Below are 24,303 nucleotides of genomic sequence, written 5' to 3'. Positions count from 1 at the left end.
GTGGGTCAGGGTTTGGTTAGAAATAGGGTCAAGATTGGCTTGAGTTGGTTGGCTGAAGTGTGTTTTTATGTATATATATATACATATACACATACACACAGATATATATAAATAATATATATATATAAATAATATATATATAAATAATATATATATATATATATATATATATATTTATTTATTTATTTATTTGTGTGTGTGTGTGTGTGTGTGTGTGTGTATGTGTGTGTGTGTTTTAGGGTTGAGGTTGTTAATATTCAGCAACTGAGCTAATATATATATACATATTTATATCAATAGCTATATCTATAATCTATAATCTATATATAAGCAAATACAGTGTGACCAAATGTTGTATTTGTGACCTCTTCTGGCCACAGTAGCATTGTGACTGATGATGACCAGTGTGGCGTATCAATCCTCAAGACTTCTTAAGTAACGAACAAAATGTGTCAAAGGCAACGCGCACTTAAAACTTAAAAGTACTGCGAGTTAGCTATGACTGCTTTGTCATGTCTTTTTTACGCTGGCTTTTTTGCTCAGATATGATCTAATTTACATTATAACTTTGAAGAGAGGTCGACTTCACACTCATCTCAATTTAGTTTCAACCACAACATTAATATCCATATTTTGACAAGAGACGTAACAAGAAAACCATCGCTGTGCAGTAACAATGTATTAATTCAAAACCGAGTTGAGACCAGAATTTGACTTTTTGATGATTGTTTTGATAAGTGTATCATTACTGTTATGAGTCGATTATCTGATTAGTCAATAGACAGAAAATCAATCTGCAACTATTTTGATGATTGAATAATCATTTTGGTCATTTTTTTAAAGAAAAAAATGGCAAATGTTCTTTGGTTGCAGTTTCTTTAAAGTGAGAATTTAATACTTTTTTGCCATTAATTAAATTGTAGCTAAACACAAGAATGAAGGCACTAAACATCTATTAGACAGTTTGTCCTGCCTGAAAGTTTAAACTCCTCTCTATAGTTACTGTTCTCTGTCCCGGCAGAGCAGTGTACCTCTTAAACTATGTCCCAAAAAGTTTTTTAACAAGTCTTGATAACCCAAATTAAAGAAGGAAATCTAAAAGGAAGGGACCTCAAAGAAATGGGCACAAGGGTCGTCCTTTAGCCAATACAATAAATGTACAGTTAGAAACGTGGCTTAACAACTGAATAACATAGAGACATAGCACACATACGACATTTTCTAAGATAATCCAGAGGGAAAAAAGCAAGTCTATAAGCCTATCTATGCATATAATTTTACAAAAATAGAAGCAGGCTTGTGTGTAACTTTATAACATACTGGACGTATTGACACTGATTTTGAAAACTTTCCAATGATACCCAGCCCTAAAAATGATATGCATATCTTTGCATCCTTGTCATTTTTCAATTCATTGCTTCTGTATAGCATCTGTACTTTATGTTAAATATACAAAAATGTCTATATGAACAATGAAAAAAGTGGACAGCAAGTGTATAGTCCGCTTCATTAAATATTATTTGTTTCCTGGAAACTGAAACTCGGTGTCTCAATGCTGGATTAATTGCGTCCGGAGTATGTTGGAGAGCAAGCTGAGACCACAGTGAGAGGAGGTGACAAGGGGAAGATGCTGGAGGGGCTCGCTGTCTCTTGCCCCAGGCGGAGCCTAGGTGGGCAGCCTGAATCACGGATGAGCCTCTGCACGTCCTTACGGAAGCGCACACCCACCAGGGCATACAGGATAGGGTTGAGGCAACAGCGGGTGTACGCCAAAGTGCAGGTGATGTACTCCAACAGAAGACCGCAGAAATGACCCGCCATTTTGCGAGACAGCACCACAGTGTACGGCAGCTGGAACACCAGAAACACCAGCACCAGGGCCACCATCAGCTTCAAGGTACGCTGCCGACGCCACCGCATCCCTCGCCGATGTGCGCTCCCTTCACACAATAACTGAGCGATCATTGAGTAGCACATCACCATAATGAAGAAGGACAGGCAGAAGACAGCAATGATGGTTCCATTGGTGGCCAATTTCACTCTGCCACTCTTTATCATGCCACAGTATGCATCCTTGCCATCCCCTGACACCCCTGAGAAGAGGATTTCAGGCAGACTGAGGAGCAAGGCAACAACCCACACACCTATGGCAACTAGCTTCCCAACTCTTAAAATCTGACTGCGCATCCTGAGCATCTCCTGGGCCCGTGCCACCACCATGTAGCGGTCGACGCTGATGCAGGCCAGCAGCAGCAGCCCGCTATAGGTGTTGATAGCGTAGCAGGCACGCATGGCTTGGCACAGGGCAACAGAGAAGATCCAACCCCGGTGAGTATCAACGGCCTGTAATGGGAGCGTGTGGAGCAGGAGGAGGTCGGCCAGTGCCAGGTGGAACAGGAAGACGTCGGTCACGGAGCGAAGCCGGAGGCGACGGTAGAGGGCAAAGGTAGCGATCACCAGGCAGTTTCCCACCACACCCAGCAGGAAGATGAGGCAGAAAACACAGGTCTGGAACATTTTGATAGTGAGTTCCTGCTCACCAGCCTCACACCAATCAGAGGATGAGTCATAATCTGTGCTGTTAGTAACACTGCAGGGCGTGGTGTTCAAACAGTCAAAGCCCAACTCGGTATAGTAGCTACTTGTACCCATTGCTGTTGGGGAAAAAATGAATACTAGTAAGTAATTTATCTTAAAATGAGAAGAATGATTTAAAAAAAAATCTGTACCCATCTCTGCAACTTCTACATCAATGTCATCAACTTTTCTGGCACCTACATTAAAGAAGAGTAGTGACAGTATGGAAAATAAGTGAATGGTCACTTTAAAGCAACTGTTAAATGTTTATGAAAATTAAAAACATATCTTGAAACAATAGTCAGGTTCCCAAACATATACATAGAAACAGAGTTTGCCGCTGCAATTATTCCTCCTTTTCATACTGGCCTGAAGAGATTTGTTCCCAAATCAATTTCAAGGGACGTGATGGGGGGTTGAAATCTACAGTCCTCAGTCTGTGTGAAAATACATTCCAAAGTTCATCTTATCTGAAGCAGTCTGCGTTAGACAACTGAAGTAGACACCTTCCAAAGTTTAAGTCTTTTTAGTACTAACTCCCGTCTTTCCTGTTGCGGTCCCTCCGCTGCAGCTCAGCAGGCAAAGACTGTCCGGGAAAACACGAAGGGGGAAGTTTGTGCTAACACAGACTGTTGGAGCCTCGTATCAACTTCAGAAAAACTGTGGATTGTATTTTTGCACAGACTGAAGGCTTGATTGTGGATTTTGTCTCCCATCGCTTAATCTAAAGGTGCATTGGGGAGGGATCTCTCAGAGGCCACTATAAAGCGGAGGCATGATTACAACAAGTAAACCTGACTGTTGTACACAAACGAGACGATTATAGATCAGCATCATTTTTGATGATCAAATCTGGGGATGTGTGTGTGTGTGTGTGAACAATGTTCCTTCTTAATTTTTATAGCTGATGAAACGTTACAATCATAATGTGATCCAATTATTCTCCAATTATTTATAGTATCGCACATACTGGCACTTTAAGCCTCGAGGCTTAAGTTTCCAGATGTAATCCAGTGAAACTGAAACATGGCTGAAGACTAAAACTCAAATCTAAGGAAATTTTTTTTTCCAATCCATTTAAAGGTTAGTTATTGAAATTAGTCACTCTGGGCCAAATAACAGTCTCGACTGTACATTAAAACCTCTCTTTAGCTTGTGCTAAGTATACTTAAGTAAATACATTGAGTCATTCTGGGCTTCTGCAAAATGTCATAGTGAGACCAACTTGCGTGAGGACAAATTATTGCCCAAAACCATGTAGTTTTCCCATAGACAAAGCCCGGCTTGATTTTCAATTGGACGCTGTACATTAATTTTCTAGTCAGGTTGGATGTGAGAGACGTGCAGCAATGTTGCTCGGTTTGAGTAAGCAGCTGTGATATATTAGTCATTTTGCAGTGGGTTGCGTGAGACTGGCATCAGGTCGTTGGCACAGAGGAAATCGTGGGTAGCTCAAAGGTCTACAGATCAGTCAGTGTCGTGTGTTAACAGCCTTAATAGGCAGCTTCTGCAATCAGCTCGTAATCACTTCATCTTTCGCTGCTGAGGCTGCTTGCAATATTAAAATGAAAAACTTTTTTTTTTTTTTTTTTTTTTTTTGGACTAACTTCTTAATTTTATGGTGGAGCCAGACATTAAGGATTTCCCCTTACAGGTAAGAGGACCAACAGAAAAGATGGCAGCATTTCGTAGACAGTCTTGTGAGCAGAGCGGTGCTGGTTGATTGGGATTTGTCCAATTTGTTGATTTGATAATTTCAAACAAAGTGTATTTCCTGACAAATGGAACTGGTTTTCAGAAGCTGTAAACCTTACGTTTCAGAAAAAAAGGTGTTCTTGATAATCAGCAAGGTCTGAGACTAAAAGTGATTTAGTGTAATTTACTTTCAAAAACAGAGCAACAACTCAGTTTGCCATCAAATGTAGACTCGTCCAAGACGGAGGTCATGTTTCCCAGCCTGTATTAGAAACGAGCTCTGCTACATAACCTCACACAATGTCCCTAAAGTTGAAAAGCATGTGACCAAATTAAAAAAAAAAAAGACTGTTGAATATTTGCAGGTATATTGCTCAGGCAGCTGAAGGAAACAGGAAATGTCTCCTCACAGAGAGTATAAGCTTAAATCATGTGAGCGTTATGTTTTCAAACCCAAACTGCCACAGAGTTGTGACAAAAGTTGTGATTTACGAGTTGCTACAGTGACAAGCCTTTTCATGTGCGTGACGGCCTACAGCAAGGGAACATTTTGACAGCAAAATTTCAAGCACTAATGTCACAAAAACCCCTCGGATTGTAGTTCAAAACATTGCACCTTTCTTGACTCGTATTTATTTCGGTGGCTGGGTTTTCGGCTCCGTGCTTTAGCGGCAGTTTCTGTAAAATATTGTATGATACCATCTCCTAAATAAACAATATGGCAACGATCTTTATTGACCCCTGAAATTTTCCATTTGATACCCCAGATCATAAAATGCTCTTCAGCAAACTGTTGTATGCTAATCTCTGTGCGCCTGGTTCTCCTCTTCAGTCTCTTCACTCTGTATTTGATGCCTTCAAGATCAACTTCATGTACTTTTTCTCAGTCATAGGCTCTTTCTGCTATAAATGCAGAAAGTCAAAACATATCCCTGCATCTCTGGCTATCCCGACACTCAAACTTTGATGTTAAAAAAAAAAAAAAAAGTCAAAAATGTAGAAATTTAATTAGACTCTCCGTATAAAATTTCAGGGTCGTCAGAAAGTCATAAAATATTGTTCGTTCCACTGTGTTCATTGTTCATGTCTGTGCTTGACTATGGAGACTCTTACTTTCCTGCTCTCCCATCTTCACTGACGCCGTTAAACCAAGTCTATTATTTGCGCTTTTATAACCAACTTTTACCCACGTTTTTTCTCTCTGTAGCGTAATACTGGAGGACCTTCATAAATGAAAGGATACGCATCTCATGATATTTATATACAAAGCTTTAATCTCACCGTTTGAAACCTACCTCACATCTCTGCTCTCATTTACATGATGTAATTACGATGCACCATCTACTGATTACTTTACTATGGATATTCCCTCTGTATGTACCGATCACGGCAGGACTGGATTCAGGTGTTATTCCCTTTTTAAGATCAACTATCACTTGTCTTTTATGACTCTTCTTAATTTTTCCATTTCTTTGAAACAAACCTATTTGCAAACGCGGAACAGGTACATAATATACAATAAATCATTTAAATGTGTTACTTATACATACTGTACTTAAATTCTTGTCGGTTGCCTGACTTTTTGTTTCTAAATTTGAAGGATTCCAAATGCTTTCTCTGTTATCAGGTTTCTTCTTGATTTCAATGAGACGTGATCAAATGATTGTTTTAGATTTTACTCCTAAGAACATGATATCAACTGTCAGCGTCACAGTACGAGTCCTGCAGCTTTTCCCGATACTGTATTCTCTATTAACAGCAGAATAGATTACATCACAATATCAGGAAACCCCTAGCTCCTTTACAGTCTGGTTGAAAGTGAGATCATCTTGAGAAACCAGGTCCATTGTTGTGTAGTTTGAGTGGGCAGCGTGCGTTCATTTCAGTCATTTTTCGCTGGCTTTTTGTGAAACTGCTGTCAGTTTGTTAGCCCGTGGGAACCGAGGAGCAGCTTTAAGATCAACTGCATCACGCGTACAGTCGGTTACATTTCCTCTTGTGCTGTAGCAGCTGATGATACATGACAGTATTATTATAGTTTTACTTGTAATACACGTGGCTTTTTGCCAGGGGAGACTGACATACTGAAAATTATGATTTGTGATGAACCACAAACGCCAGACAGTTTATGACAAAGCACTGATTTCATTCTTTAAATCAGTTAGTAATGATCTATTTGTGATGTTTTAATAATTAATTACATACTTGCACATGCACATTAATGCAAAATTGTCACTTAACATTAGTCATGATAATAAAATGTAGGAAAGACCTTTTTAAAAAATCTCACTTTTTTTACCTTTTAGTTTTAATGTTGTCTTTTGCTGCATATGCTGCCTATACTTTATTACACTCCATGTCATACTCCATTTAACTGCCAATCTAGAAACATTAAATATTAAGACTTTCTCAAGGGACCTTACCTGTGCTGTTTGAGGTGTTAAGCACGTCACAATCCTTCTTCTGTCTCTGGGGTAGAGATTTGAGAAGCAGGCACTCTTTAAGAACAAGCCTGCAGGCTAAACCACCAACCAATGAGACCATCTGTGTTTTGCTGAACTCACCATGCCCCTTTGTTGTCTGTTTTGAATCACCAGGAGTTATTGAAGGAAGTAAGAATGAAACGTTGTCGGTGAATCTGTAGTGCTGTCATGTCCCAGAGACACACACTCTGAGTTAGTTACAATCTTCCTTTTTGTATTAAATCTCAGCAAAAAAAAAAGATTTGTCTGCGTCCCGATCTACTCGTTTTTGCTGCCAGTCAACAGATGCTTATCTATCACCATGCTAGATAAATATCGCTGCTTCAATACCGAAATCTATGTAAATGTCACTGGAGCTGCACACAGATTTTTTTTTTTTTTTTTTTAGTACCTAGGTTTTTAAAATTTCAAAGCTGAACTTACGTTTTACATTAAGTTAAGTTTTATTTTTGGAGGAAGTCTCACTGAGATCAAGATTTATTTTTTCTTCACAACAGCCGCAACTAACAATCTTTTCAGTTATCGATCAGTCTGCTTATTATTTTCTTGATGAATCAATTACTTATTTGGTATATAAAGTGTCTGAAAATGTCAAAAATGCACATCCCAGCTTTCCAGAGTCCTAGATACTGTATTTAAATTTCTTGTTTTGTCCAACCAACAGTCCAAAACCCAAATATATTCGGTTTGCAACGGAAAGACTGAAAATGCTCATATTGAATGAGTGGGAACAGGCTTATCTATTACATTTTGGCTTGAAAAAGACTCAAGCGATTAATAATTAAAATAGTTCCTGATTAATTTTCTGTTGTTGAACTAATTGTTGAGCAATTACACATATGACATCACAAAAAAAAGTCAGTCACGCAAAATGTCATCTCACACACACACACACACACACACACACACACACACACACACACACACACACACACACACACACACAAACCAATTACAACAATCCCAAGTATTAAAAAAGTATCAGAATGTACAAGCAGTCTTGAGTAATGAATTGAATGGCACTTTGGTTAAAGACGTCCATCGTGGATTAAGGCTCTGTTCCACTATAAGAATCCAATTTTTAGTTTCTAAGAGGTGTGTTCAACAAGAGTTTTGTTGGACAACCTTCTACTGTATCTGTTAGAGTTAGATGCAACATCGAAGCTCTGTGCTCCGATGAAATTAGGGGTGCAACCAACAATTATTTTCATCATCGATTAATCTCACAATTACTTTGTCGATTAATCAGTAAATTGTTATGTCTATAAAGTGTCAGAAAATAGCTAAATATTCCTGTTATAATTTCCCACAGCTCATTTAGATGTATTCAAATTGTTTTTTTTTCCTCAAGAAACAGTTCAAAACCCTAAGATATTCAGTTTATAAACACATATGACAAACAAAAGCATCAAATCCTCAAAAGAATGCTTTTTTTTCCTTTTTTTTGAGTTTAGAACAAGCTTTAATTTGGGGTCTTGTACGTGGTATAGTTGATGTTCATTTTAGGGTAATTTTATTGCATCATGCTTTTGTATCTCTTGTGTCTGTATTTTCTGGTTGAGTTTTGATTTTTGTGCTGTTTTGTTTGTTGTTGTGTTTTGTGTATTTTAAGGCTGCGCTAGGGACGGGCACTGCAAACTAGTTTAAGTTATAAATGCTGTTGAGTATAGCATAGGTTCATGCTATATACTTGTCCGTATGAAACTAACCATTAAATAATAAATTATACAAGAATGCATCAACCACATAAAAACTGACGTTGCAAGCTCAGTTGGGAAAATAAATATTACTGAACATATAGAGTAAAGAGCAGGGGGCCTTATATAGATCCTTGTGGAACACCTTCATCAACCAGATGAAAGCAGCGTATATAATAAAATGTTGTGTTCAAGGATATCAAAAGCCTCAGACAGATCTACAAAAAGTGCAACACAATGTTGCTTCTACTTGTACTTGTACTCATGTAAAGGTGAAAGGAATCAGCTTATGTTCTGGATAACATTTTTTCAATTAAATAATTATAAGTTCCCCAAAAATCATTGCTAAAAATCGAACTGGTTACAGTGGGTTTGGGGATATGACTTTTCTTTTTTTTTTTTTGACTTTACACAAAATAAATGCACCCGTGCACGTTTGTGTGTTGGGTGGTCTGCATTCGCCCAAATGCCTTATTGACCTCTGCACACCATTTCACAGTGCAAACATGTAGTCCGATCACTGCAGATTCGTTGAGGATGATGATGTGTCAAACCACAGTGTTTGCTTCAATTGTTGGCACCCGGCCGCGTGAAAACTAAGATGGGTTACTTTGAATTGTTTTCGATGAGGGTCGTTTGGCGTGTTGACAGCTGGGCTACGATGTTGACAACAAACTTCGATCAACACTGTGGTTTTGAATTAGCCTCTTTCTAACTGAAGTCGTTGAAAACTAGTGACCTACTGTTCAACCTGTGAACATTTAGGTTGAACAGTCATTGGCTGCTTGGCATGATGTCTAATTTTTTTATAAAATGATTCACCTCTCACTCACAATAAGTTTTTCTTATTACTTTGAAATATTTTGTTTTTGAAAAGCAAACAAATACTGGATTTCCTCCAGCTTTTTTACAAAACACCTTAAAAAGGTGTGCAATGTCCCCCTATGACTTCCAATCAAATAATAATTTTAAAATATATTTTGTTTGAACCTTTGCTTAAAGATGTTTTTTAAAATGTTTATACGTGCCTGATACAACATACTTTATAAAAAGGGTGTATACGTTGTCGATGTGGTTTTTAAGTCAATAAATAGGTAAAATAGGTAAAATACCATTAATCAACCTTCTATTCATATTAAGGCCTGAGTTATAGATGTCAGTAAATCATTAATTAGGGTTCTTCTAGTACAGTCCTACATTAAGTCTGGAAGTTGTGTTAAGTTGTTTAAAGTTGTCCTTTTTAAATGGCTCCTAAGAAATTTATGAAGGATGGAAATAGTTTATCAACCATTAATAAGACCATTGGTTACTCATATAAACTATTTAGTATACAGTATTATGTAAATCCCCTTGAACTGTTTTTGGGTATTAAACATGCTCTACAAACAAACTTGACTTGCATATACAGTGGCGCTGAAATTAATTATTTTCATAACCAATGAAACTGTCAATTACATTCACAACTAATCATTTTGTCTAAAGTCAGACAATGTGAAAAAAAAACAATGACAGTTTCCCAGAGCCGAGGCTCAGATGTACTTGTTTTGTCTTCTATCAGTCCAAAGCTCATAGAAATTCATAAGATAAGGACACAAGCAAATCATCACATTTGAGAAGCTGAAAACTGTGATTATTTTTTTGGCATTTGTGCTTAAAAGATCAATCAAATATTTAAAAAGTTGCAGATTAATTTTCCATCAGTCGACTCATGGTTTCTACTATGAAGTAGGACGTTGTGGAAACTTGTCATTTCTGATGGCGGTACGCCGAAAAGAATATTTCAAATTCTGGGCTAGAGACACAAGGTCTGCAGACTTTTGTTGTCAGAGCATCTGGCAACGGTAAAACAACAGGGAGCGAAAACTATCAAAATGCATATTATCTTTCAAATATCTGACAGTAGATTTTTAAAAACTGACAGCTTTATATGTGTCACCTCGGTTCTATTGGTCTTGTGTATTCAGTTTCACATCACATTTTGTTTTCTGTTTCTTGTTTCACTTTGTGTGTTATTTTGATTATTAAGTTGAATTTTGCTCTTCATATTTTCCCTCTTAATACATCGTGGTGCACCTTATAACATGCTAAAACAATTTACATATTTAACATATTTGTAACAAGTTATTATTTTATTGCTGTTATTAATGCGTTCTTCCCTGGGCCATGCCCCGTCCCTCCACCGAGTTTGGTGCAAATCGGTTCAGTGCTTTTTGCTGACAAATAAGCAAATCAACAAACCAACAAACAGACACAGGTGAAAACACAACCTCCATGGTGGAGATGATAATAATAATAATAATAACAACAACAATAATAATAGTACCAGTAGTAGTAGTCATCGAGGCAAGGGGGTAAATCAACATTTAAAGTATTGAGGGAGGTAAATGTTTACGTATGAAAACGTAGTAATTCTTTAATTATTTTTTCTACCGAGCTGAACATACTCCACTACTTAATTCGCTTCATGGGCTCCCAGTGCAACAACGAGTCCACTTTAAATTCTACATGTAGTCTAGGAAGCATTAATGGGTTTGTCACTTTCTTCTTCTCAACCTTTTGTTGCTCTTTGCACTTTGTTGCATTTTATGTATTTTTATTACGTGTGATTTGTTGCTTTATGTGTGAATGAATTGAGCTAAAGTAGCAAAAATTCTTTGCCTTACATGAACATCCCAAAGCTATTATCTTTCAAAATACAGTATAGTGAAGTATAACCTATGATATTTACGACTGTTACAAATATTCATCATGCTATATTATATCTTACCTTTAGACCATCAATCAGTTTTGTTGTTATGCAACTCCAAACAGCAGAGTTTAACCGGCTTAACTCCTTTTAAGTTTTGGCTTCATTTGTTTGTTTTTGATTTACCACTGTAATGTACAGCAAAATACACACGTGAAACCTTCCGTTTTTTAAATAGAACGGTAAGTGCAAGGCTCGTTGCAGATATTTTCGAAAAAACAAAGGTTTAATCCTTATAATATGTCTTGCATATTACAAAAATTAAAATAAAATTAAAAACTAAATTTAAAAAAAAAAAACAGTATAGGTTGTGTGACAGATTTCAGGTCAGCTGGTTGAAAATTGCATAGTTGAATAAAAGCCAGTCAAGGGGAACTTTTCCAAGCACTGTTATTGAGAAAGGCTGATGTTTAGAATTACAGTATGTAGGTAAGGGGATACAGTTTTAAGTAAAATGATTATTAAATCATTGTTTGTATTATTTCTGCAATTTAAAATAGAAAAAAAACTTTGTTCCAGGAGCAGTTTTCCTTCAGGACGCGATGCACAGCGAGCAGTAAGTGTGGAAACTGGAAAGAGCGGAAGGTAAGACGGTAAGTTTCACAACATTGAATCTTGGTTAAAAAGAGACTATGCAGCGAGTTTAAGCCTCTTAATGTCTGACTGTGCGATTCCGAAACAAGACAAGCCGAAGGTGTGAAGAGAGGAGAAAAAAAAGAAAGGTGTTTCTATATTTGATCTTAATGATATGCAAATGACCAGATTAACCATTGAAGGGTGAACTGAAACCATATTTTCAGTGATAACTTTAGCACCAGCACAACTCAAACAATACAACCAGTAGTGTTGTGTGCTAAAACTACAGCTGAATGCAAAAGTTTGGGCAAACCACCTTTTTTCTTGATTCTTGAATTGAAAGGAGTAAATATAACCCCTGCAGCAAACAGACATTAAAATGAGCCTGTCTTCAAATGTTAGTGCTCTGTTGCTTTTTACTTAGAACTTACAAAAGTAGAAAAATACTACATATGCATATGCTATAATACTGCTAAGGCAGTAGTAAGTAACCCCACTCCGAAAGTCAACAAGGAATGTAAATTGCCCAAACTTTTGCTAATCACTGTAATTATCAATAAATATTCATTTACAACTCAGAAATGCTGCAGTGCTCTTTATTGAGACTGTTTGTGGGTGAAGCTGTTACATGCTACACAGGGACCGATATGCCATATGCAAATTATATTTAGGCATATTTTGACCCACAGTCAGAGGGTATTTTCCTGTTTACTGCAGTTTCACTTGCTTGCAATCTGATTAAGGAGGATTTCTTTCTCAGTATGTCACGTATACATTTTCATTAGAGTATATTCTCGTGGTTTATTTGATGTGTGGGCATGCTATAAGTAGTGCGATGTGTTAAGTTGATTTTGTACCCTCATCTGCATTTTTTGCGAGTCATTTTGATGTAATCTCTCCCAGGGTTTTTCTCTAGCAGGCAGTGCACCGCAAAAAAAATCTAAATCATCAATTTATTTGAACAATTCAGTTGGTGACTTTCTGCAGCAGAATTAGTTTTAGAAGTTTCTATTTAAAAAGAAAAAAAAAACCACATAACACCACATACTGTATTGCCCCTACAATATCTCCTAGTAGACAGCTTCACTATGATATATGATATGATAAGGGCTCGGGTTATGATTTGATTTGGTTCCTACACATCCCTGACTGGCCATGTCTTAACATGCAGCGAACCCCTGAACGCCAGAACACGGCTTCCTGTCTCCATGGGCTTAGGTACATACACAAGCCATTAAAAAAAGCTTTGACATCCTGCACATTAAAAACCACAAAGCACAGGAAGCTGTTGCTTTTCATACTTAGTGTGTGTGTGAGGCAAATGCATACTCCTGAAAAATTGAAACGTACCTTTGCGTTAAATTTGTCCACTAAATTTGTATAAATCAGTATGAGCTTTTGCATTAATTACAGGGCTATTGTTTGTGTGTTTTATCTTTCAAGCCGCACCAGCTTCCTGATGCCAGCCCTGTGTCTGTCCAGGCAGCCGCCTTAACTGCCGCTAAATGAAAGAGGAAATCCCTTAAAAGCATTTTCACGGACTGTCTGAGGAGGAGCAGGAAACTGGGTTGTGTGTGTGTGGAACTGAGTCAAAATAACTACAGTGTGTGTGTTCATGGTAATGAAGGAACATGTCACCCAGTGCGACTATTGTGCGCATATTGAACGCATGTTTGAATTGGAGGTGCAACTATCGATTATTTTTCATTATCAGCTAATCTGTCTAGAGCTGCAACAATTAGTTGATTGGCAGAAGATTAACCAGCAATTACTACTACTTGATTAATTGTTTCAGTCGTTTATCAAGCAAAAATGTTACATCTTATCTAATTACATCTGATAATGTGTTAGCAGAGAGAAAGAAAATATCCCTGGCAATTTCTTTGGTAACTGACTGATCCGTTAAGCTATTTTTAAAAAGGCAAAAATTCCCTGGATTTGCTCTATGGATATCTGTGGGCTTTGGACCCTTGGTTGGACAAAAACCTGACATTAATTGCAGCCCTACTCTGTTCCTCCTGTCATCCCATCCTCTCTGTCTGTCCTCTATCTTCACATGTTCATTTATGATTAGATTGTTGGCCCTAGCGCGTCACTCAGCCTTTTCCTCTGGAATATTCTACCATGACTGGAGCAGGAACACAGTCAGTAGCACTGACATCCAGGGGGTTGGGCTTCTCTCATTGCCCACCCACCTTCTCACTCCTTGCGCTTCATAATGACATCTCAGGTCACAGACCGGCCTCGAAGGTTACTGCTGCTCCCCACGTCGCTGTCCACCATGATCCTGTACCTGCTCTTCCCTCTTTTAATCACAGGTATGTATCTGGCTTCACACACACACACACACACACACACACACACACACAAAAGTTATTTTCTACATGGGTTTTAGCTTAATGTTGTACTCTCTTCTCTTGGAATTTCCTGTTTTTTTGGGGGGGGGGTTTCCTGCATGTTTCAATGAGCGTCGATTGTTCTCGCAGTGTGTGGGATTGACGGAGGCAAAAACATGTACTGGACTTTTAAAATTTGGTTTCACAAAGCTTTTTTGAATCTTCGTACACAGGTATTTTGGAATCCCAAGCAGCCAACATGACAGTGGAAGAGTGGAGCAAAGTTGAGGGGAACCAAACTTACAGTGTGTCCACCAAGTATAACAGTAAGACATTTTGTGTTTCCTTGTTTTGCTTATGAGGTGGGATAAGTAACGATTATTTTCACTGTTCGTTAATCTGCTGATTATTTCCCCGATAAATCATTTGGTCTATAAAATGTCAGATAGTGTAAAATGTCCAACAAAGTTTCCCTGAGCCCAAGGTGACGTCTTCAAACTGCTTCTGTTCGACCAACGGTCCAAAATATTCAATCTATCATCATTAAAGACCAAGAAAAACTGAAAACATTCAAATTTGGAGCCAGAACAGAAGCTGGGGCCAGTGGATTTTAAACAGTGTTGCTTGAAAAACGATTAAAAATTAATAAATCATCAAAATTGTTGCTAAAATAATTTTGGGTTGTCAATATGGGTATTTAAGACAACTGTTTTTATGGCTCTGTTTAGACTCTCACAGCACTTGGTTCAGGTTCGGGAAAGATCCCGGTCTGGTTTAATACAGAAACACGTTCACAATGACTTCAGATACAACCTTTTTATTTAAATTTTACCAAAACCAGGATCTTTCCTGAACCTTAACACAAAGTGCTTTTGTTTCCTTAACCACAGACGGGACTCTGGATGTTTCCCCAGAGTCCAAGGTGACGTCTTCAAATGTCTTTCTTTTCCTGAATAAACCGTCCAAAACCCAAAAGCAGATGAATCCTGATCCAAATCTTTGCCATTTTTTCACAGTTTTTCCTTGAAAAATGACTGAGTCGGTTATTTGATTATCAAAACAGGTGCTGATTATTTTTTTTTGTCAAACAACGATTTGATTAATCAAGTAGTCGTTTCAACTTCTTTCGTAAATTCTAAGGATGAGAAAACTGGTGAACACCATGAATTCTCTTATTATCAAGTCGATTTATTCGCCAAACATGGAGAATGTTGCTTGAATAAAGTGAATACTCTTTTTTTTCATGCAGGTACAATTATACCAGGCAATGCGACATCCAGTTTTTACAACGACGAGAAGAGTCAAATAGAGGAGGAACTACAAAACAACCAAACATCCACAGTTATCACAGAGGATGATGGTGAGTTCATCTACTTACTTCTACATGGGGAAAGGAAACCCCCGTCCTTATCAGTGCCTCTAAATTTCCTGTATGCAAGTAACATCTCAGTATGCAGCTGAAACACTATCAAATTATGTGGTTAGGTATCAGAGACAGTCATGGTAAAGAAACATGTACAAGCGGGCCACTGATTGAGGTCATAACTTCATGAAATCTGAATAAATTCTAAGAAACTGTCCACCGAATAAAGCAGCATATCACAGGAAACGGTAGAAATATTTCATCCATTTTTTACACAGCAAGACAATTCTGAAGAAAGTGTTTTAATAACGTAAACCCGAGAGTTGTTTGATATCCGTGTGTCCCTGTTAGTTCATGTATGTCAGAGGTTGTTGGGGTTTTTTTTTCCCTTCATTACTTTGCAGAGAATTTTCAGGACCAGGAAAGGGAGTTCCCACACAGACACTGCCGACAGGACATTCTGGTAAACATCAGTCACGGCATTTGTGGAGCAAATTTTCACAGCGAAATGCTGACAATCAGCAGAGAAAACTGGTGTCTCCTGGAAAGTATCACCAGGTACGGCATACTGAGTTTCTCTAGAATTAAGTGTCTCTGCTTTTGATTAATTCTTTAACACTTTTATTTCCTTAAGAAAATTGTAAATACAGTACATTTTTCAAAGAGGGCTACTGTTAAGTTTATGACAAGTTTTTACTATTATAATTGGTTGTAGTAATATTACTAATAGTAGTAGTAGTAGTAGTAGTGAGAAATGAGTAATTACCAAATTTCTACCTCTTTTTTTCAATTTTCATCTCGTTTCAAAGAAGACTGAAAATTTCTGGGTTTCTTTGCCTCAGTTTTCACTGTGTCATTACTAACAGTAGGTCATTTCTATCCCGATTCAAGTCAAGTCAAGTCCAAAATTTAAAATCTTGCAATGCACAGTGCACCGCAGGGCCAGATGTATACAATTAACAGGTTTTGGGTGTGCACCTTTCTAGTATTATGAATAAATGCATTGGTTTCTCTTCAAAGAATGTGCTGTTGTATGAGCTAAATCTTGGAAATGATTCAGTCGATATGTTCAGAGCTGACGTTATACGTACAACATGCTGCGCTAAAAAGTAGAGCAGCAGCAACATGTCGACTAATCCATAAGTATAACGATCAGGAACGATTTTGATATTTGATGAATCGGTTGAATCACTCTTCAAGCGAAAATACCAAACATTTAATGGTTTCACGTTCTTAAATGTGTTTCCTTTCCTTGTTGTAGATTACAGCAAACTGACTTTCTTTGAGTTATGCACTGCTAGTTGGACCAAAAAAAAAAAAAAAAACACCAAGGGATCTGAGAAATTGTGATGGGTTATTTTTCACTGTTCTCTGGGGATTTTATAGACCAAATCTGGGTAAATCTGGGTCATTTGTACAACAGTGACCAAACCGGGGCCAACTGATCTTTTTGAGGAGCCAGTTAAATTAATCCTGAAACTATGTAGTTGAGTGGTTCAGAAGCTCAGTTGTACAGGTCATCTAGAAATAAAGTATAAAGTAGGACAATGTTCACTTTTACCGTTTATGGTGAAATACAACAAACCACATAACATTTAGTTTGTAAACTCGATGACAGGATAACATTTACATCTGGTATTAACCTGTGATGTCCATATATACACTCATTTACCAGTTTATTAGGAACACCTGGCTAAAACTAATGCAGTCTAATCCAACAGTCCTGCCGTAAATCATCCTTCATGAGGGGTCTAACGTTCAGATAAAACCGAATGATCATTTTGGAGTCTGCAGTTTGTGTTGCCGCTGAACTGTTTTACATTACACAGAGAGAACTTTCTGTTATAGTCTGCGCTTCTTGGTATGAGGGTGGGCTGAATAATAATTTTTTTTTTAAAAGATTAAAACAATAATGAATATCTTTGGTTTATTGGTCAGACAGAGAATGTCCAAAACCCGAAGATATTCTTTTTGCAAGAATATAAAACTGAGACGAAATGAAAATCCACATATTGGAAGAGCAGGAGCAAACAACTTTAAATGACTCAAAGGATTAAAACGATTATTAAAATAGTTGCAATTAATTTTCTGTTGATCGACTAATCGACCAATCTGATGTCCACGTCTGAAAGCATCAATACATGTATACAAATACAGGACTTACACAACACCTACAGTATTAATTAGTTGTTTAAGCTACTGATGAAAAACTCTCACAAGCAACTAGCACGGGTTCATTCACGGTCAACAGGAGACCGCAAACCTGGAGAAACTGTCGCACAGAAACACTGTCCAACTAATATACAGCAGCAGCAGCAGCACAACGGATTCATGATGACGGTGACTTCCATCGCTCAGCCTCCATAACAATCAACGGCAATGCAGCAACACCGAAAGTCATGGCGGGACATTTAACGACCAGGAAAGAAACCGGCGAGTAGACAGACAGACAGACAGACGGACGGACAGGGAGAAAGACAACGGCTGTATTTGACTCACATTTGGCTTCAAAGTCCGTTTTTCTCTCCTGTCATGAAGGCGAAGTGGTTCACATCCGTGTCATGTAACATCCAGCTTCACTTGTTGCTGAAAACTAGCTAACCTGGCTAACTCTCCCGGTCGGCTAGGTCCCGCTAACTCTCCCGGTTGTTTCATCAAACTCGTCTCGTCTCGTTTTTTTTCGTGTCGTTTTGTCCTTTTCCAGGGGTTCTGTCCGTCCCCGGTTTGGCCGTGGCAGGACACGGACCGCATGACAATGAGCTCGTATCATTTTTTTGTTTTTTAAAGACACTTCACCTGCTCCCGCTCCGGTCTACCTGACGTGGAAGATAGCCTCGACCATACGGCTGCAATACCCTGTTTGACCACGCACAAGCGGCGGGGGGGCGCTGTTTCACCCAGTGACGAAAAAATGGCTGAAACAACAAAACACTAATAACACTACTACTAATACTAATAATAATAATAACAACGAGGGATGTTCTGCAGCAGGTTTAAGTTAAGCCACTGTATTTGAGGTTTAACTTAAACCTGCTGCAGAACATCCCTCTCAGTGGGGTTTAAGTGGTGATTTGAGTCACACAACACAGGTTCAAACCCGTCCTAAACCTTAAACCACAGCTTAGTTAATTACAGAGCAACAACCCTAATTAGTTTGATTTAAGACGCCCCCCCCCCCAGGCGTTTCAACAACCTTCAGATTATCGAGGAGGGAAGTTTGGGGCCACGCTACTGTGACTGAACACTGACCCCCCGAACCCTTCGACTGAGAGGGAACAGAATATTTGTAATGTGGCAAAGAAAAATGTTTTTAAAAAAATCTCCGTTTCAATACATATAGAAATACTCTGCTTTGTGTCTGATATGGTTTTCCTAGGAAAAAAGTTAAATAAAATACTTAACAGTACATGTACTCCTTCTCCCTCTTGGAAAAATTCAGAAACCATGAATATGCAAATATGTTTTGTTTTGAAAGTTTAACCGCTGGACACTGAAAAGGCCAGTCTCTGTCTATGTGTGCTGGAACTTTCTACATCAGACTTGTGTAAGTTGCAGAGTGACTGGCGTTCCACTTTAATTTAAGGGAGTTCGGAGAAACTTTCCCCCTTCGGTGCATGAATGTGAAAACAGCCTCCTAGTTTCAAACTCTGCACATTCATCATTCTGCACGGTGAAGCTCAGACATCCAGGTGAAGTCATGATAAGCGAAACATATTCTTGAGTGGAGGGGGACATAAAATATGTTAATGAAAATGACATTAGTAGCTATTTTGGAATGTGAGGTAGTCTTGGATTGCCGCGGTTCCTTGAGTTAAAAAAAAAAGCCAACGCATGTTAGCAGGAGGCGCAGGCCTGTTGCCACACAGCCACTGGCAGTACAGTTAAAAGAAACCAACTCCTACCAACTGACAGGATGCAAACCGTCGTCTGCTGTTTTTCTCAGACACGTCGTTCACCCAACCATCTACGTCCAAGCCCTGCCTTAGAGGTTTTGCACCACAATGACAGCACCGCAACACTGCCCCCTTTGCTTGTTCATAGGAGGTAATTATAGATAAGCGGTAGCTTGTCTGGGAAATGTACTAGGTTGTTTTAAAAACACAAAAAACGGAGCCAGAGAGTTGCACTGGGTGACACGTTCCTTCACCACCATGAACACACACACACAAGTTTATTTAGAGTCAATCCCATACACACTGTCCGGCCTCCAGGAATGCTAATCAGAGAAACGAACGTAGGGGACTCTGCCGCCAAAAACTGTCCCAAACAAATGCACTACATCCTCATGTCTGAGTAACACTTGCTAAGAACTATGGCGTCCAGCTGTTTTAGAAAAACTTACTGCGTCTTATCAAAGAAACAAAACTGTATATGTGTGAGTTGTTTTTTTGTTTTGATTCCTTTAGTATCAACCCATGAAAAGTCTTGAGAGACGGACCAAACATTTAAATGGGTCTGACGGCCCACCCTTCCACAGCCTCAATCATCTCTGCTCTGTTTGTGTTCCAACATGCCAAACTTTTCAAGTGCTTTATGGTCAAAAACAGTGTAATTTCAAAAGCAAGGTATCGAGTTTCACAAAAAAAATGCCCTCCTATGAAATTATTGTAATTTCCTTATTAAATAAGAAGAAAACTATCCTTCCCTGGTATTCGACCCTATTAACGTGACCAAAACGTCAGACAAAACCCAGAATACTATAAATTAAAATTTTCTTAAACACACAAACTCTAGAGCGAATATTTTAGGTTTGCAACTAATGACTGTTTTTATAACTGATGAACCTGAAAATTATTTTCTTGACTCAGAGTTTGGTCCATAAACTGTCACAAAACAGTGAAAAATGCCCCCAGACAATTCCCCACATCTCAAGCTGACGTCTTCAGATGGCTTGTCTTGTCACATTAAAGGTCAAAAACCCAGAGGCATTTAATTTACAATGATACGAAACCGATTAAAGCAGCAATTTGAGAAGCTGGAGCCTGCGGGTACTTATTTTTGCTTTATGACTAATCATTTAATCAAGCAGCCGTCTCTAGACCTCTCATTAACATGATGGTTTCTTCATCTATTACAGACCATACAGTAGCATGACATCTTGCTTGGAGAATCTGTGTCAAATGGTTGACTGCTACTATCCAAACCCCGACATTCAAGACTTCTTCCTCTACATCCACTCCTACTACTTCCACAACTGCACTAAGGAGGATCTGCCCTTTGAGGATGCACCTCACGAGCTGGTGATGGCCCTCACGCTCATCCCCGTGAGCCTGATCCCCATCCTGGTTTATCTGGTGGTTTGGAAAAGTAAGGTCCAAGAGTGAGTCATGTGAGACTTGCACCTACAATGAACCTCAACTCTCTGTACAGGTTATATATGAGAATATGCTCCAGAAACTGCCGTATATTTTTACAGGACATAAACCATAAATCGAAATGTTTTAAAATAAATCTAAGTTAAAAAATATGTAATGTAGTATAAACAGTTATTTTTATAGGGCTTTCAAAGAGTATGTATGGTGTTTTGGGAAATATGCTTATTTGCTTTCTGGCACAGAGTTAGATGAGAATATTTGTACCACTCGCATGCCTGTATGCTAAATATGAAGCTATAGCCACCAGCTGGTTAGCTTAGCTTAGCATAAGGACCGGAATCAGGGGGGAAACAGCCAGCACGGCTCTTTCCGAATGTGAGAAAATTCCGTGAATCGTTGTTTTTACATGTCCGTCTTTTTGTTGAGATTAAACAAGCGGGGGCATAGCGTGTTAATTATTGAGTTTAAAACTGGGTGGATTTTCTTACCTTTGGACAGAGCCGTGCTAGCTAGCTAGTTTCCAGTCTTTATGCTAAGCTAAGATTACCGTGTGCTGGCTGTAGCTTCATAATTAATCCCACAGACACGAGCTTGGTAGCAGTCTTCCTATCTAACTCTCCGTCAGAAAGTGAATGAGCATATTTCCCACAATGTCAAGCTATCCCTTTAAGCGACACAGTGCATGAACGCATCCAGAGCAGTCAGAGAGGCTCTGCACTGCAGCACGTTGGCTCTGAAATTCACGGTTGCTGCTTCTCACATCAGATGAGCCGCGCAGCCACTTTAATGAATAGCAAGAAGGCAACTAGACAAGTTGACATAAACCTTAAAATGTCACAAAGTTTAGTCACATCTTTGGCAAATCGCCTCGGAGAAATATCTGATACGGTGAATGATGGTGAAGAAAACAAAGTGTGGAATATGTCATGTAAAGTGTATACTAACACAGAAACACAGTTTCTATGAGGAGAAGTCACATTAATGGGGAGTATGAGTTCTCCGTCTGTGAGTGGGCTCTCTTATTGTTGTGCATACAGTAATCTAATTTCCTTATCATTTTCTAATATGCGGCTTTATGAAGTCTGTATTATTTGTTGAAAGAAAGTTCTTGCAATGACCCCTTGTTGCACTGCATTAAGTCTCATTGCCAGGAGGTTTTATTATTTTTGACCCGGCATCCAACGTCACATTTTTTTCAGGCATCACAATCACACGTGCAAAGCTGCACGCGGGGGAGAGCAAGTGTACGCAGCAAACAAACAAACAAACAAACAAACAAACAGAAATGGATGATGGAATCTCACCTGAGACGAAACAGCGTCAACTTTCTAAGCGAGCACATCGACTTAAATCACTGATGTTGCTGGCAGTACTGTGTATTTGTATGTGTGTGTGATATCTTTGTGAGGACCAATTTGAGTTTCAAAACTTGAGGGAGGGGATTTATTATTATAATTTTTATTTTTATATATTTTTTATTTTTTGTGAAATCTGAACATTTTTCCCAACCTGTTTGGGGGGTCAAAGCTTGGTTTCAAGTTTCAAGGTTAGAATATGCTTAAGGTGAGAGGTTATAGAGGTCAGAGTCCTCACAGGTGTAGAAATACACGCTAATCTACTCTTATAGAAGCACTGTGATGTTGCTGGTTCCTGCTGGGACGTAGAGGACGCTGAAGATAAGAGGAGGAGGAACCATTAGCACAGAGTCTCATTAACGCCATCGCTGCTTGTCCTCTGTATGCACTGGAATGAAACACACATGCAAACACAGACACACACACACACAGACACACACACACACACACACATAATTTGCTTCAGCCAGGTCAACTAAAAGTAAAACCAAATTTCCCTCTTCACACTGACACCACCCTGTACACCATACACTCGATCACACTTCCAGTTTCTGGTCACCCAAATGTGACTCCTGTCTTGGTTTTTTTTGGGTTTTTTTTTTTTTTGTTTTTTGTTGAAGTTGCCTTCTAACACGCCGGGGACGTAGTGTATGTTATGCCAGTCAGGGGTCAAAGATTTAAGGCTTAGCCTTGATTACCGAATATCATTGGTTCGGTTTTTGATTGAAATCAACGTGCCGTTACACAGACAGGAGATAGCGGCCGTAAAAACAATGATGGTTCGCATTTCCTTTCTCGGCGGCTGCGTATTTTTATCAGCAGTCCTCTGCAGCTTCCCGGGGGCGATTATCCCTGCACAGAAAGAGCATTGTTTGTCTTATCTTGCAGCCTCTGTTGCACAGACTGTTCACAGCAGATGTCCTGCTGATAGCGGCGTGTTTGGCATTTTAGTGTATCACAAAAATGATACAGAAAATTTTAGGGACGCCTTGTGTAGGCCACCTTCAGATGTATTTCTATGTGTATATGTGGACTTTCTTTGTTAAATAAAATGCAATCAAAGTTATCCAGTGGCTTTATTTTTGCCCCTGAACTTGAATATATGTCCAATGAGATTCTTTATATATGTATAGACCACATGGCCAGAATTATGTGGACAACTAAAAGATTTGTTGACCGTCTGCCTCCATCGACTTGCTGCTGCGGCCTAACAGCCGCCACTCTTCTGGTTTCAGTCTTTCCACCAGATTTTGGAGCCTTGCTGCCGGGTTAGCTTCCATTCAGCCACCAGAGCATTAGTGAGGTCCCGACCCTGATGTTGGGTGTTAAGGTCTGGCTCTCGGTCAGTGTTCCAGTTCTTCCACTGGGAAAACTGGGAAAACCATTTCTTTATGGAGCCGGCTTTGTGCAAGGGGGCACCGTCAAACAGGGGGCACCGGAAACAGGAAAGGGACAAACACAAGCTGTTGCCACAAAGATGGAAGAACACTATTGTCTGAAACCTTTTTTGACTTTTTTTCCCCCTCAAAAACCAAAGATTTTTTTTCCCGCAAAGGTAAAATTATCCAACGATTCACGGGAGAAAAAAAAGCAGAGATTAGAGGGATGTGTGAAAAAAAAATCACCGTGACATTTGTGTTTTTTTTCATCCCGTCACCACCCGTCGGGGTCCTGAACCACAGGTTGGGAATCGCCGGTCTAGATTATCATGATATGCTGTAGCATTCAGATTTTTTCTTCATTTGAACTATGGGGCCTTAACCAAACCACGAAAACCAGCCAAAACAAGGGCAAAACATGAGAAACTCAAGACAATTCAAACTACAACCTCAGCAATAAACATGTAGTTGAAATAATACCTTTCTGACGGTGTCGATCAAAACTGAACATTATTAATTTTGTAAGGGTCGAATCGGTGGAGCTGTTGTACAGGATTGCATCAGGTTTTATGGGTGTACCTAATGAAGCGGCCATTAACTGTGATATATGTGCCAGGCTGCGGCAAAGCTGCAGCCAACTGCACTGGGCCGGAGGACACACTGCCACCCACTGGCTCAACTTAGGTCAAAGAGTAAAACACGGTATGCGCACACGAATGGAGACAGTTTCTTTTTTCCTCAAAGGCTGGATTCTCACATTTGTCCAAACTAATAAAAGAAC

At 39.0% G+C, this 24,303-nt stretch overlaps 2 protein-coding genes across 2 annotated transcripts; one reads left to right on the top strand and one right to left on the bottom strand.

The window, feature by feature from the left end:
• Positions 1-219: 219 nt before the first annotated feature.
• On the bottom strand, positions 220-14,019 carry ccr10 (chemokine (C-C motif) receptor 10). Its single transcript, XM_040134581.1, has 4 exons — positions 13,970-14,019; positions 6,837-6,918; positions 6,696-6,741; positions 220-2,654 (listed from the first exon to the last, which is right to left on the bottom strand). The coding sequence occupies exons 2-4, from the start codon at positions 6,837-6,839 to the stop codon at positions 1,561-1,563; spliced, it is 1,143 nt and encodes a 380-aa protein (XP_039990515.1). The 5' UTR covers positions 6,840-6,918; positions 13,970-14,019; the 3' UTR covers positions 220-1,560.
• On the top strand, positions 13,986-22,750 carry LOC120794029 (receptor activity-modifying protein 1-like). Its single transcript, XM_040134582.1, has 5 exons — positions 13,986-14,092; positions 14,344-14,436; positions 15,360-15,470; positions 15,878-16,031; positions 20,551-22,750. The coding sequence occupies exons 1-5, from the start codon at positions 13,993-13,995 to the stop codon at positions 20,795-20,797; spliced, it is 705 nt and encodes a 234-aa protein (XP_039990516.1). The 5' UTR covers positions 13,986-13,992; the 3' UTR covers positions 20,798-22,750.
• Positions 22,751-24,303: the final 1,553 nt, after the last annotated feature.

Source organism: Xiphias gladius, chromosome 9, assembly GCF_016859285.1.
Source record: "Xiphias gladius isolate SHS-SW01 ecotype Sanya breed wild chromosome 9, ASM1685928v1, whole genome shotgun sequence".
Lineage (NCBI taxonomy): Eukaryota > Metazoa > Chordata > Actinopteri > Istiophoriformes > Xiphiidae > Xiphias > Xiphias gladius.
Note: the sequence above shows the minus strand (reverse complement) of the source record. Positions and strands in the feature narration are given on the sequence as shown.

Coding starts and splice junctions, on each gene's coding strand:
- ccr10 (XM_040134581.1), bottom strand. Junction 2,655..6,695: donor TAACACCTCAAACAGCACAG/GTAAGGTCCCTT, acceptor TTTCCCCAACAG/CAATGGGTACAAGTAGCTAC.
- LOC120794029 (XM_040134582.1), top strand. CDS start 13,993: ATGACATCTCAGGTCACAGACCGGCCTCGAAGGTTACTGCTGCTCCCC. Junction 14,093..14,343: donor CTTCCCTCTTTTAATCACAG/GTATGTATCTGG, acceptor CTTCGTACACAG/GTATTTTGGAATCCCAAGCA. Junction 16,032..20,550: donor CTCCTGGAAAGTATCACCAG/GTACGGCATACT, acceptor CATCTATTACAG/ACCATACAGTAGCATGACAT.